We start from the raw sequence: 13,702 nt of genomic DNA, 5'->3' as shown, positions 1-13,702 counted from the left end.
CAAACTGAAAAAATCCCCAAGGCTTGTATGCCAGAAAATACATGGCTTCAAAGAGTTTCATTTCAAATAGTTCAAAATGTCAGCAGCTTACACTGAATTATACTGGAACAGTAAAAGTGAGTTGGTTATTGGCAAGGACAACAAATATATTTGTTATAGTAAAAGAATACAAAACCATAAAAAATTGCCAGCAGAGTGTTAAGAGTTTCCCAGAGAGATTTGTCATCATGAATAATTGCACTTAACATGTTGGCTATTACTAGTAGCTAATACTATTTTCTTTATTATTTCAAAATATTTATAATTTCCTTAACAAAAATCCATTCTGTACCCAACACAAAACATTCACTGAATGCAGATTTAAGATAACACAATATTGGATTTTAATTGTGCACCTTTACTTTCCTCTTTTTACCTATATACCAGAAAGGTCGGGTTTGTTTTTTATTTTAAAAAAGGCATTAAAAAGAATGATCTGTGCAAAATGGGAAGCCTTTATATAATAACTGATACCTCATGCAAAAGAGAAAAAATATATAAAAAAACAGTCTAAGAAGCCCTGAGTCAATAATTTCATTGCAAAGGCAAGGAACATGAGTGCTCTGAGTTCTTCCTATACATTGGTGCATATTCAAACCAGTCCAGTATTTCCTTAAAACGTATTTTAAAACAGACAGTTTGTGCAGTTTCTCACATACAAATCTTCTATGCACTTCATTCCTTTCAGCAGACTGTATTTAATACTCAATTTCGTTTAAGCTGTCAGGATAGCCTGATGAGAATTGAATTTCTTCCACTTCTAGAATACAAAGAAGAGGGAAATACTGTAATCATTTTTATTTTTATCATATATAAGAATGCATAAGACAGAATGTAATTACCACGCTGGATTTAAATGGGACTGCCATATGGTTTTTAGAAAGCATTACAGCATCTTTACTAGTCCAGATTCTGAGTATGGTCTTGTGTCTTATTAGAAAACAAAAATTCTGCACTAACTCAGCAGCATGATACTAAAGTCAGATCGGTTCAGTGATAAATCAAGGGAAGAAGTACCACCTGCCTAATTACAAAAAGCACCACGAATTGCTAGGTGTCACCTGAAAGAAATAAAGTATGTTTAAACTTACCCAAACAGGGTCCTGCCTGGAACAGAATATCGTCAATAGCAGTGTCACTTCTCATTGATACACCGCGGATTGCCTCAAAAATAATCTGTGAAGGTAAGAGACAGCTTTTCATGAATCCCGCAGGAGGAAGGACTAAATACCCACGCAGTCTGTTCAAGGATCTAGCATGTCCTGAAAGCCTGCTTCTCAAAAAGAAACTTGTGTGCCCCACCAGTGGACTGATGGCCCTGCTCAGAGAATTTGGGTGTGTGCTATGCCAAAGGAAGCCAATTTGTTGTTACAGTTTGTTAAGAAATTGCTGTGTGTTATAGACCACTGATAAATTTTCTCTAGTCCTGTAGCACTTCTATTTTGCTTTTCAGCCCAAGTGTGTCTCTGTGTGTTGCCCATATACAAACAACCCTTGAGGGGGAAAAAAAGCATTACAATATTATGTTGTGGGCTTGCTGTTAAGCTAAACTTGCCTTTCAGTAAAAGGTTTATTTTTTCCTAATTAATTTCCAGGCTCTTAAGGCAAAGTGATTAAAAAAAAACGCACAACATCTTTGATTAGTGACCAGTGCAGTTTTTGTGCCCAGCGCTGTTTCAGTCAATAGCAATTTCAGCTTCCTCTTTGACAAAGAAACCGAAGAAGGCTTTGTCTCTGGCAATAAATACTGAAATGATGGCACTGTTGAAACCAAAGGCAGAGCTCTGGCTTTGCATCATCCCTTGCTCTTGGTGCCACCTCAGAAAGACCATCCTGCAAGAAGCAGCCATTTTATCACAGCTTTGTGGTTATATGAAATCTAGACAGGGCTTTAGACAGCCGTAGGAAAAGAAATTCCACAAGTGATCTAAATAAAAACTACCGTTACTGACAAGACATGATGGGAAAACAGCATTTAAATACTTAAAATAAACCCAAACCTTTGAATTAATGAACTATTTTCACACTTGCAGCCTATTCATGTCTTTAGTAATTCCCTCCCTACCTTCATTTGTAAGAAATTATACGTTACTTGAGCTTGTTCAGGTGTCCATTCAATGCTATCTACATTTTAAGATTTTTTTTATATATATACAACCCAAACTTGGATTCTAGCATGTAGTTCAGTTCAATATTCCATTTTGGCTGCTTTTTCTTTGTTTTTTTCTTACCTGGTAGTTTCTATCACTTTCATATTCTATCAGTCCCCTTAGCCATGAGATGCTTTGTTCCCCCGTCCTCCGCCACAAAGGAATCTCTTCATCATCACCTTCCTTTTTTAGATAAACACTTAATAATCCAGTCCCGGCTCCATACATGTGATAGAAAAATGTCAAGCACTGTTTTCCAGAGGATCCTCTTAGTGATCTTGAAACTAGGTATGCTCTCTGCCCATAGACCATATTGGATGCCTCTATATACATGTAGTATCCTTAAAAAGATATAAAAGCAAATATTAGGAAAGTAGAATACATTCTCTCAGCCTGTTAATTACGCTCAACATGCTCATTATATAAAAAACTATGATTGAAAGTTCTGATAAATATTTTTATGCCGTAGACCGTTACATTTGTGAACTGTAATATTTGTGAAATTGTAATAATTGTGTAATGTAATAATGGTAATATTTGTGAATGCTAATGTGATAACACTTAAAAATTTGTTTATATCTGAAGAAATACGTAGCAACAGAAAGGAATACAAAGTAAGAAAAAATCAGCCGTTCTTAAACCAGGAACGCACTCTGACAGAGGCTGATTAATTGGAATTCAGAGACAGCTGCAGGTACATCTGCGGGTATCATTTAGGCAGTGGTTGGAGCTGATGCTATTAACAAAGCAAATGAATTGAAATACCTTTTTTAAATCACATATGACATCAATAATATTTTTCTTTCTGTGATCAAAGTGTGAAGACACAAGTGAGGAAAACTAGACTCTAGAATCCGTGAAGGAATGAAAGATTGTCATGAACTCTGATCTGTGGAAAAATTAGTCATTAATTGGTGGCAGGCAAATTACGGCCCCCTGCCCTCCCCCCCTCCATCATTCAGTTATTTCCAAGTGGAGCAAACTGAGGTCTGTCTTAAGGCTGAGGAGCATCCCCACGTCCCATCTGCTGCATATGGCAGCTCTTCTGTGTCTTGGGACGTACACTCTGCCAGCAGGCAGTGAACTCAGGTCTTGCAGCAGCTCTTCGTGCCCACTGCTCCCTTTTTGGGGTGTTGGAGAAAACAAGCTGCCCTTCTGCCACCACAAGTCCTGGTGGTGAGATTGACCTCAAGGGGAGAGAGGATTCCTAAGGATCAGTGAGGCAGGAGGAAAGCTGAGAGCAGCAAGAGCAGCCAGTGGATACTCGGGTTGTCCCATGATACTCAGAGTCCTATCATCTACACAAACCCATGCTGAAGACATCCCCTCTAAAGCGGGTTGTAGTTTGGTGGTAAGCAGCAGTAGAGAGAAAGGATGAAAAGGAAGATTATCTGCAGCTGTAGGTCTGTAAAGAAGAGATAATTTCGTACAGTGTGTTGGAGAATTCCCAAGGCTATTTATACCAAAACTAGTGCAAGCCATTGCGAGGATTTTGATGTTCACTAGGCTTAAAAGCTCCTTCAGTTAGAAATCAAAACCTACAGCTCATACTACAGTATAATAAATAACTTGCCTTTAGTTCTAAAGCCTGAAATTTATTATAAACTTGTTGGAAAGACTAGATCAGCTCTTGCTTTTGTGAATTCAAATCCTTGTATTTCTCAGCACATCTTGCTGCAAAGAGAGGTATGAAATAAGGAATAAATATTGTTGTCACAGGCCAGACTTAAAAGATTCTGTTGCTTCATCACTTCTTAAGTCAAGCTATCAGTCTCAGATCTCAGAATACTTAGTGATCTACATAAATTGAAAATTGGTCTAAAGTCAGTTTCTGCTTTAGAAATCAGAAAATTGTGCTAACATCCCATTCCTTTTCTTGAGCAAGAAACTCTTCAAGTGTTGCTCCTACTGTAAGGAGAAGATTATTGTCCTTGGAAACACAAGAGCTGGAATATAGGGTATTTGAAAGAGGAAGAATAAAATATATTATCTAGGGAATAACCAGGGGGGGGAAAAGTATCAAACAAACCTGAATGTTGAATTCTTTTACGGAATTGAGTTTGGTTACCTACCAAAACAGCCAGCAACTTTAATGTAATGTCCTTTTGGATTATATCTTGTAGAAAAAGAAGGGTCTGCCAGACAATACAGTGATGGCCTACAAATGCCTCTCCAGGAGTCTCACACACACTTCAAAATAAAAATCCTCAAATGAACTTCAAAAACTGTTTGGAAAAATTCTCACATATTTTAAAGCTGGTGAACACACGTCTAGCTGATGCAGAAGAACTGGGCAGCACAGGTAACAAAGACAGACAGTATGTCATCTAATTCATTCTAATGATGTCATCTAATTTTTAAATGGAAAAGGGACAAGGATTTCAACATTCCCTTTTGAAAGTCATTCCACAGCACAAAGGTATCATTATTGGGAAAATTTTCTTGATTTGTAGATAGCCTAGGCTTTCTACATAGATAACTTGGCCAATAGATCCACTCAGAATATGGTCAGATTTTGTAAGTAATGTTTCTCATTTTTATTTCGTAACACATAAGAGACACTTCAAGATTTAAAACTTAACTTATCTCAGAAGGCTATTCATATTTCTACCCAGAATCAGTACTGTTTAGAATTAAGAATGGAAGAACATAGTTTCTCGGTGATCTGAAATTTCAAGCCAAAGAGAAACATTCCCATCTGTATTCTGAGTTCCACATGTAGGATTTTGGCCAGTCAGTCCCACACACCATGAATTTCCACCTCTCTAGTCAATTTCCATACCTTGCTCAGGATGCAGCTATTACAGAAATTTTACCAGGAGAAAGGAAAGGGAGATTTTGCTGAATGTGCACAAAGCCATCTTTTTAGATAAAGAGATCAGAAACAACACAAAACAGTTGTTATTTTATTAACGAGAAGCATTTGTTATTTTCTTAACTAGAAACAAAACAGTTTTCCAGAGTAAATTCAATTAAGCTTGCATAGAGCAAGACTTCATATGCACAGCTGAAATAACTATGCCTGGTAAGCTGCTTAACATGATTTACGCTCCATCACAGTTGACTTGACAGAGTAATAATAGCTTTTGGTGAGCCCTTTGAGCAGGCCAGCTGCTTTTGTAATCCAGCTAAATTTTTTAACAGACTGGATAGGTGGCTACAGTGAATAAGACAGCTTGTCCGCAACTGACTTTAAGACTTGTTGAAAGAATGCTAGCTGCTGTGGAGGAGGGCACATCCAAAGGCCCCAAAGGCCTTTATAAAACTATGTAAGCATTTAAAGTTCACAAGCCTTAGGGCAGTTTCATCCAACATACTGTGTAAGTCAGTGGAGTTGTTACCGAGGTCCTCTTCTGCAGGAACGTGAGCACCCAACACAGTGACACAGTTCATCATTTCCACTAGTCACCAGGTACTGCCCCCGGTGTGGGGGCAATTCTGATGCAGTTTTTTGTGCACTCGCTCATGATAATGGGGGCCCTACTTGCCTCAATATTTAAATTACAGAAGTGAGGGTATGGAGCAGATTTTTCAAGAGAAAGGGTCTGTGGCACCTCTTTCATTATCCATATTTTCTTCTAAGTTCGAACAGGAAGGTGCTGATGCAAAAGAGCCCCCAGCCACTTGTCTGCATTTTAGTTTCAGGGAATATTCATGTAAACTAGGGGTTTGGAAGAAGGCTTTTCTGCAGGGTCTGGAGAGTCATCCTGTCCTTTTATTTTTTCCCAAAGGAAAGGACTACTTTAGGACATGAAGACCAAATTACCGGCTTGGTTTGCAGGTAATTCAGATTAAACATCACATTCTCAAAACCATCCGTGGGTCCCTAAGAAACAAGTTTACTTCACTTGATTAATAACTGATCTGAACAGAACAGTAAAAACTTTCTCTGTGTTTTAGGTTATCATTTCAAAGTATTTTTGACTAACTATCAATCTCTGTTCTGAAAGTTCAATGTGGAGCTTAACTCACCTACCCCGGTAGTGTGGTCTCCTTTCGGCCCAGTGTAAGACGTGGGAGTTGGACCCCTCCTCCTGTGCCAACTCCCACGACCTCTCTTCTTCTGGGTAAACACACACTCATCTTTTTCAAAAGTACACTCTCCAGGATTGGGCGGCAATACATCTATAAGGAGAGGACGTTGTTTAAAACTGCAAATGTATTAGACGGGTATATGGAGAGATTAAACAAGCAACGTATCGCATTCACTCACCTGCTGAAATCACTTTTATCGACCTAGCTATACTTACAGCAATACGAGCTTACAAAAGGTAGCTTCAAAAAGATGTACGAAATTAAATTTCATTTTCTTCACAGCTTTGGGGAAAGCTGTGCCCTAGTCTGGCTCACTAGTATGTACTACTATTCTTTAAAACATCTCATACAGTTTATTATCTCATCAGAGCTCTTACTCCACAATGGGCTGTACCACTGTAATTTTCTTCACTACTGTGGCACCCCAAGCAGTTTAATGAGCTCCAGCATGTATAACATGCATATTACATGAGTCTTGTCAAAGATTGGAGTTTCTGCGATCTGAAATCAAAAGCCACATTTAGCTCTCTTATGTTCCCTTGGCACCAGATTCTAATACCACATACAACAGACCACAGAGCTGCAATTACCACAGTATTTTCATTATTTCAATGCTATGAGATGATGCAGAAGAAAGTTGACAATTCACATGCTCACCAGGAAGCTTCTGTCAGCTTTTCTGCTATAATCTGAATTTGTAGTTCAGGACTAGACACTGAGTTGCTTTCACATTTTGGAATGGAGGAAGCCTTGATACCTCACATACTCTGGGGCAATTTTCAGGCATTTTTTTTGCTGCTATCGCTGATAAGTCCCTTTCAAATTACTTTGGAACTACGTAAGACAATTATTGGAAATGCTTTAGAAAAATGGCATCTTGTTTTATACATGTGACTTCTCTCTGTTCTGTAATGGTTAGCTGCCTGAATGCATGAAATCCAATCAAAGGAGGTCATTAAGAAGTTCTTATTACATGGGAATATAAATGGCATGGTCGATCAGGCTCATCGCTATTTCACAGGCATGGCTTTATTCCGAAGAAGAATGGGATTACAGATTGTGCCTGTCTCGTGAGGGTGGTTTCCAAATTAGGATACAATTGTTGTATTGTCAAACCTCAAAAAAACCCAGAAGAGGGAGTTTGGGTGAGTTCAGAGAGGTTAGCATGTGCATGTCAGAGGGTAAAGCCTTGCCCAAAACCATTCAGTTCCTCCCACTACAGGAGGGAGAGTTGGGCTCATCGTATCTGTCTTCATTAGAGAACTGCAGTTCAGACAAGGGACTGTCTTGGCCATGCACAACTCTACTTCTGGACTAAATAGAATAATGCTATGTTTTGAAAATAGTGCTTTTGGGTCCATTCCTGTTTTCCTAAAAGCCATTTGAAAACTACTTTCCCCTCAATCGGACTGTTGGGGTTTTTTTTAAATTGTAATGCTCCAAAAGGAACGTTGACCTATAAATAACTGCAACAGAGCCAGTGAAGTCAATTAGGAATTAGCTAGTACCCCTATGAACAAAAACTGGTCCTTGCTGTATGTATGCTGCTGCAAAAATAGGATTTATGCAATATGTATTGGAAAAAAGAAAAGAAAGGAAACAACAGTGTGATGAAGGCAGCTGAAGGCTTGGAAAATGAAGGTATGCCATGAACTCTTACTAAAAAGGGTAGCAGCTGTTGGACAACAAATATACATGGTCTTACCAGCAGCCTGGCAGGTCCCCAGGCTCAATGACACATCATCCAGTGCAACAAGTCCACAGTCCCAGAAGCTTTTACACCAGCTGACAAAGACAACCTGCAATACATGAAAGAAGTTTCAGGCATCTAACAAAAGCTGGCATGGTTCAGAGTATGAAATCTTAGATTTTTCCGAATGTGCTAATAATTTTGACATCTACAGAACAGAAATAATGAATCCACTTTGTTTTAGCACGTACTAATTCTGCCAATGACTGAAATTTCAAATCCAGTGGGGTTTAGATGTATGTTTTCATTCAATAGAAAGAGTTTTCTCGCTTCTATAGGCAAATGATGTATGTCTGTATGTAGTTTCCATTTTATTAGGACAGTGTGTATTTTTTAGTGTATAAGCAAACATGATTCACTGAGGCTATTGCAGTTTCTCCCCCCAAAAAAGACAACGTGAACAGTTCAAATGTCCTCAGCTATATTATCCTTAGAACCAGGAAGTTTTACCCATGGAAAAATAAATTTGAAAGAGTAATGCAGAGTGATGGCCAACAGACATGACCGCAGCAAGAAAACTAAAGAACAATAGAGATGAGATGAAACTACTGCATAAAATGGGATTATTCAGAAATGACACAAGGCCATGATATCATACAGCAGGAGGCTGGAAAAGCTAAGCTTCATTCATAGTGTTCACAAGAATAGTGTCCAAGATGTTTCATTTGACTACTCATTAATTCTGCCACAGACTTTACAAGTCACTCATGAGATGACAAAATAAAATGTAAAGTAACTATAAGATTCCCAGCTGCTGTTCTCCCAAGGTTGACACAGATCTGTTTGAATTACAAATGACACAATAAGGTTTATTTTGTGAACATACCGCTGGCAGATTTCTTTGCCTAACTACTGCAAACCATCTGTCTGACCACTGGGGTTATGACCATAATTTGAGAGGAGCTTTTCAAAACAATTCCTTTGTGATGAGGTCTGAGCGAGTGACTGGAGACAGATGAGTGTCACTTCTAACAATTTCATATTCCGCAACAACTGTAAACACCTCAGTTACATATTTGAGGTTAAATGCTGACTGACAGTATCACACGGATACAAAAAGGTTGTTAAAAGTCATTCACGCATTATTTAATAAGTCCTCTTTTAACAGGCTCAGTAACACCTTCAGTATGTTCTTCAATTACACCGAATTTTGCTAGATTGCTTTGCTTTGTACTATATATTTACCCATCTCCTTATAAAACAGCCTGGGACATAACTCCACTTTAACCTTTGAAGCACGTATGGGTTATGCTGCCCAGGATGGAGCGATTTCCAGAACCATTTTCCATTCAGTGCCACCAATCCTGGTAACAGTGATGACCTGTCTTGTAAACTGTTACAGGTGTGGACATGAGGAGTGCCCCCGCACAGCACGCACAACTGCTCAGTGTACAGTAGCCTAAAACTGGCCTCTTTTTTTTTTTTTTTTTTTTTTTCCTGTAGAGCTGCTCTCTATTTTTAAGGTTTATCAGGACAAAAATTGTTTCCTACTTTGTAAGTTCATTCTCACAAAACAGGCGCAATCTATTAAAAAATGGTAGCATCTCTTGGAATAAAGAATACAATAAATACTGACGTTGGGTGGACGTCATTCACCAGACTTTTAATAAATGCATTCTGGTGAACATTTGTAATAAACTAAAGACATATTATAATCCTAAACCCAAGAATCTTCAGAAAACCACACATGAAAGGGTGAGGTCAGTCCTCGTTTGTGAAACAACATTTCCACACTGTAGAATCATGTTGTAAGTGATGTTTTCCTATTGACATCATTGGGAGCAGGATCAAGTTCTTTATTCTTAAATTGCAATAACTTGTTCCATACAAGGTATGTAATTACCCATTGGATCCTGAAGAAAGCCCTCCATTTCAAAAGCATCACAACAATAACTGGTGGTCTCTCAAAGGCCATTGAACCCATAGCCTTTGTACAATCAAAGGATTGATCTGTTTCAGTGACACTTGTAAACTTGTTCAGCTTTGTCATCTGTATGTAGCTTTAGCATTACTAATTCTCTGCTTGCTTTTTGTGGTGTTGAGTGACACGCTGCCATGAGCACAGGGGTGGAGTGAGGGAGCTTGTGTTTGGGAATGTGGAGTTTCCAGTATTAGCTATAGCAAATGTACCGAAATTGTCCATTGTCCCCTCAGCTTATTTTGTTGTTATATTCTTGATTTAGTTTTAAGCAATGGGGTAGAACATATTTTTATTCACAGGTCAAATTTATTCACTCTTCTTTTGTCCTAAATATCCTTTTTTTTTTTTTTTGTCATAAAGGGACGTCTTTGACTATTTGAATTTTAGCTACCAGATTTTTATCAATTTGGATTTACTCAGCTACTTATTTTCACCCCACATCAGATCCCTGAATCCTTTCTATAGTCAAGATAGGACTAATCTCATGATGCTTTACATTTGTTCTTGTTTTGAATGAAAATATTTCCGAGGTTAACTATTCCAAAGGAAATTTTTATGAAGTTATCTCATGCCTTGGAGAAGAGAATAGAGGAGTCTTTGTGCTCAACTCACACTTTCTTCATAAAACATGACAGATGAACAACATACTAATTGTTTCAAACTAGGTAACAAATCTTCCTGGACTTGCATGCTATCTTGGAGGCTAAATTGAAAACATTATCCAATGCAGGCAGTTGTTGCCCGTGTTACTGAAAAATAGAATGTATTTTCCTCTCATGTCTCTTTTTGTTCCAATAAGAGGACACAGCCAGGGCATTAGTTTCCTTCCAAATCATTGCTCTGATTTCTGGAAGCTGCTTTGGTTTATTTTCCAGCGCTTAATCAATGTTCCTGGTTTACAGCCTCGAAGTATCAATAATTATCATTTATCCTGGATTATATCAGTAATGAGCAATGCCAGATGAGAACATCTGGTAGAGCAAGTGGGGTTTCACTTCTCCCATGACATGTTGGGTTGTGCTGCAGATACTGAGTGAGGCAGAAGGGACTTCTCATCCTTAGCACTCTGCATCTCTACAAGTAGGTGTGAGCTAAAATGCATGCATATGAAGTTCACCTGCTGTTGGAGGTAAGAAGGAGTAGGACATGCAGCAGGGTACCTCCATCAAGAAGTGTAAGGAAGGACTAAAGGGGAGGCTTGTAAAAGGATGCCCCCCAGATTCCTATGGTTCTGTGTATTTTCTTTCCTACTTGTTTATCCCTCAAAATATATCTCTTCCTCAATTAGAGAGCCAGAACAGCTAAACAAAAGAAAAACCGTGACAGCAGCCAAATCTGGTGACTTAAAAGCAAGCTATGCCTCTGCAGTAAATTAATTTACCTTATTCTATCCTAGTGAATATTCCTGGGTTTAAACTACATCCTGTGTATCAGTTTAGACACAAAACTCAGACTGTCACTTAGATATATATTTAGGCTCAATTTCTTAAAGGAGAACGGCAGTTATAGTGGTGTCTGAGGTGCATTTTTGTGAGAAGAAACTGTTGTAATTTCCATACAGTGACACAAAACTCTGTTACGAAATCCAAAAATAATTCAAGCACCAGAAACAAAAGTGTAACATGACACAAAAAAGCAGTCAAGATGTTTTCACAAAACAGGGTTCCTGACTTTTCAGACAGTTACATTAGTATAGAGCCCTATAAGCGTGTAAGCCAGGGACCCATCACTGGCACAGGGAATGGGAAAACCAATCTGATTGACCCAAGGCTGTTCAATACAAATGTTATCAAGTTAGCCCAGATTACTTTTAACTAGTTTAATTAAACCAGATTTTAAATGGATTGTTTTTCTTTGGCTTAAACAGTCAGAAATTCATTTATCAAGAACGCAAGAAAGATATTAAGCCAAAATTAGAATGTCTGCAAGCTTCTGTCATATAAAATAAATGGATTTAAAATGGCATTCGCCCGGCAAGTTCAATTTCTTGCCATGTAAATGCAATGAGGTTCTGTGGGAAAAATAATGGATTATGAAAGCTTCTACATAAATAATTGCATAACATTGGTAATAAGTTTGTGACATTTGAACAAATATTTTTGAAAACTTTTCCTGTCCAAGGCCAAATGGGTTGCAGAAACAAACAATGGAAGAGAAACATAAAGCTAAAAGAACAACCTCGGGCCACAGGCTGTTAATGCTACATCTATATTCACTGGATTGCACTGTCTAGTAGAGAATACTGCCTGCACGGAAATGTACATAAGACACTGATATCCTCAGCTGTCCCCCAGGGCCCTGCTAGATTTCCACAAATCTGCTATTATAGCTCTATCTTCTTTTCAGTGCAACAGTTTCCTTGGCTCTATTTATAAGAGGGAAAGGTTCTTGCCTTTAGACTGAGGACTCTTGTCAGATGGTGTGGCATCATAGTATCACAATATTAACTACCCAGAACAAAGGTTGAGAAAAAAAAAAGGAAATGTCAGTTAAGTATCCCACATACCGAAAGGAGGTATGTAATATTTCATGCAACGTATCCCCTTGCTTAGCTGCTGTGAAGATGCAGGCCACATAGGTAATATTTTCTAACCTGAATAATTTTTACAGTTTCCAGTAGGTTGTTTCCATAACTGTGTATCAAACACCACAGAGAGTGGGGTACACATTTTGCATGCACTAATCCTACTATATACAGGCCCTGATGTTCCTATTTTAAATAGGCATTTTCAGTGACTGTTCTTTAAGAAATTTCTTGTTTTACAGGTGAGAGAAGGGAGGACAGAACGGCCATACTATAAAGCTGCAGCTCATTCCAACCTCTTTAGGTTGCATACCTTACTGTGGGAAGACTGATCAAGGGTTGTGTCAGAAGAGCACCAAAGCTCCTTTATTTGACACAAGTGAAGGTTTTTCAAAGGACAAGGAGGAGATGAGGACTAGGATGTCTGCCCTCCTGCACTTGATACCTGCCTGGAGAACTGTGTCCTTTACACTAGTGACTTGGTCACAGGGATCTAGGACTTCATCGTATATCCAAGATTGCGTTGGTCATTTACCTATGTCTTTGGTGGACAAATGGGAGACACAAATTTCTCAGCAGCAAAGAGAAATGCTAGAATAATTTAATATTGAGCATTATCACAGTGATGATGTGAGAACAAAGGTCCAAAGACCCTCATATCAAGCTTTAGGAAGGCAGAGGAGTGACAATGGATCTTCAGTGAAAACAGTACAAGAAACAAATCAACCATAAAGCTATTTGTGCCATTATATTGAGTTCATCCCCCAGAGAGCTAGAGAACTTGCTGAACTGGAGGTCACACCTGTACCACTGTGTTTATGGTCACTGTGATGTCTTTTTTGCATGAATTTCCCTAATCCCCTTTTAAATGCGTGTATACTATTGGCCTCCACAGCAACCTGCAGCAAAGGATTTCAGTGTTTAGTCATTCCCCAAAAAAGCCCTCCCTTTTGTTTGTTTTAAAACATGTAAATATTGAAGCGCAACACCCAGTCACTTGATTTTGATTTCTCACAACTGCAACTAAAATTAGTTACGGAGGACGAGTGAAAACTAACAGATGAACTCAAGAAAAGAGAGTGAGGAAAAAAACCATCAGAGACGAAGAAAAGTAGACTGAAAGACTTAAACCCCAAGAAATGCTGCCACTACTCTGATGAAAGCACGGTGGACTGTTATGATGCCAGCTGCCTTTCTGAGGATTTTTTTTCACCTCTGTGGGAGGCATTCAAGCACGAGGTAACATTGCAAAAATTCACATGAATGGGTAAACAACTTCTTTC

At 38.5% G+C, this 13,702-nt stretch overlaps 1 protein-coding gene across 1 annotated transcript in view; it reads right to left on the bottom strand.

The window, feature by feature from the left end:
• Positions 1-256: 256 nt before the first annotated feature.
• Positions 257-13,702, bottom strand: part of MAMDC2 (MAM domain containing 2) — a gene marked incomplete at its 5' end in the record, with an annotated part of 29,824 nt that continues 16,378 nt past the window's right edge. The window contains 5 exons of the mRNA XM_009886406.1: positions 257-799; positions 1,131-1,215; positions 2,271-2,530; positions 6,162-6,314; positions 7,930-8,023. Of these exons, the coding sequence (XP_009884708.1) occupies positions 738-799; positions 1,131-1,215; positions 2,271-2,530; positions 6,162-6,314; positions 7,930-8,023 (654 nt within the window). The remainder of the gene's footprint in view (positions 800-1,130; positions 1,216-2,270; positions 2,531-6,161; positions 6,315-7,929; positions 8,024-13,702) is intronic.

The sequence above is a fragment of the Charadrius vociferus genome, unplaced genomic scaffold (assembly GCF_000708025.1).
Source record: "Charadrius vociferus isolate BGI_N301 unplaced genomic scaffold, ASM70802v2 scaffold505, whole genome shotgun sequence".
NCBI classification, from domain to species: Eukaryota; Metazoa; Chordata; class Aves; order Charadriiformes; family Charadriidae; genus Charadrius; species Charadrius vociferus.
The sequence above is the reverse complement of the archived record's forward strand: the minus strand, read 5'-3'. Positions and strand labels throughout refer to the sequence as shown.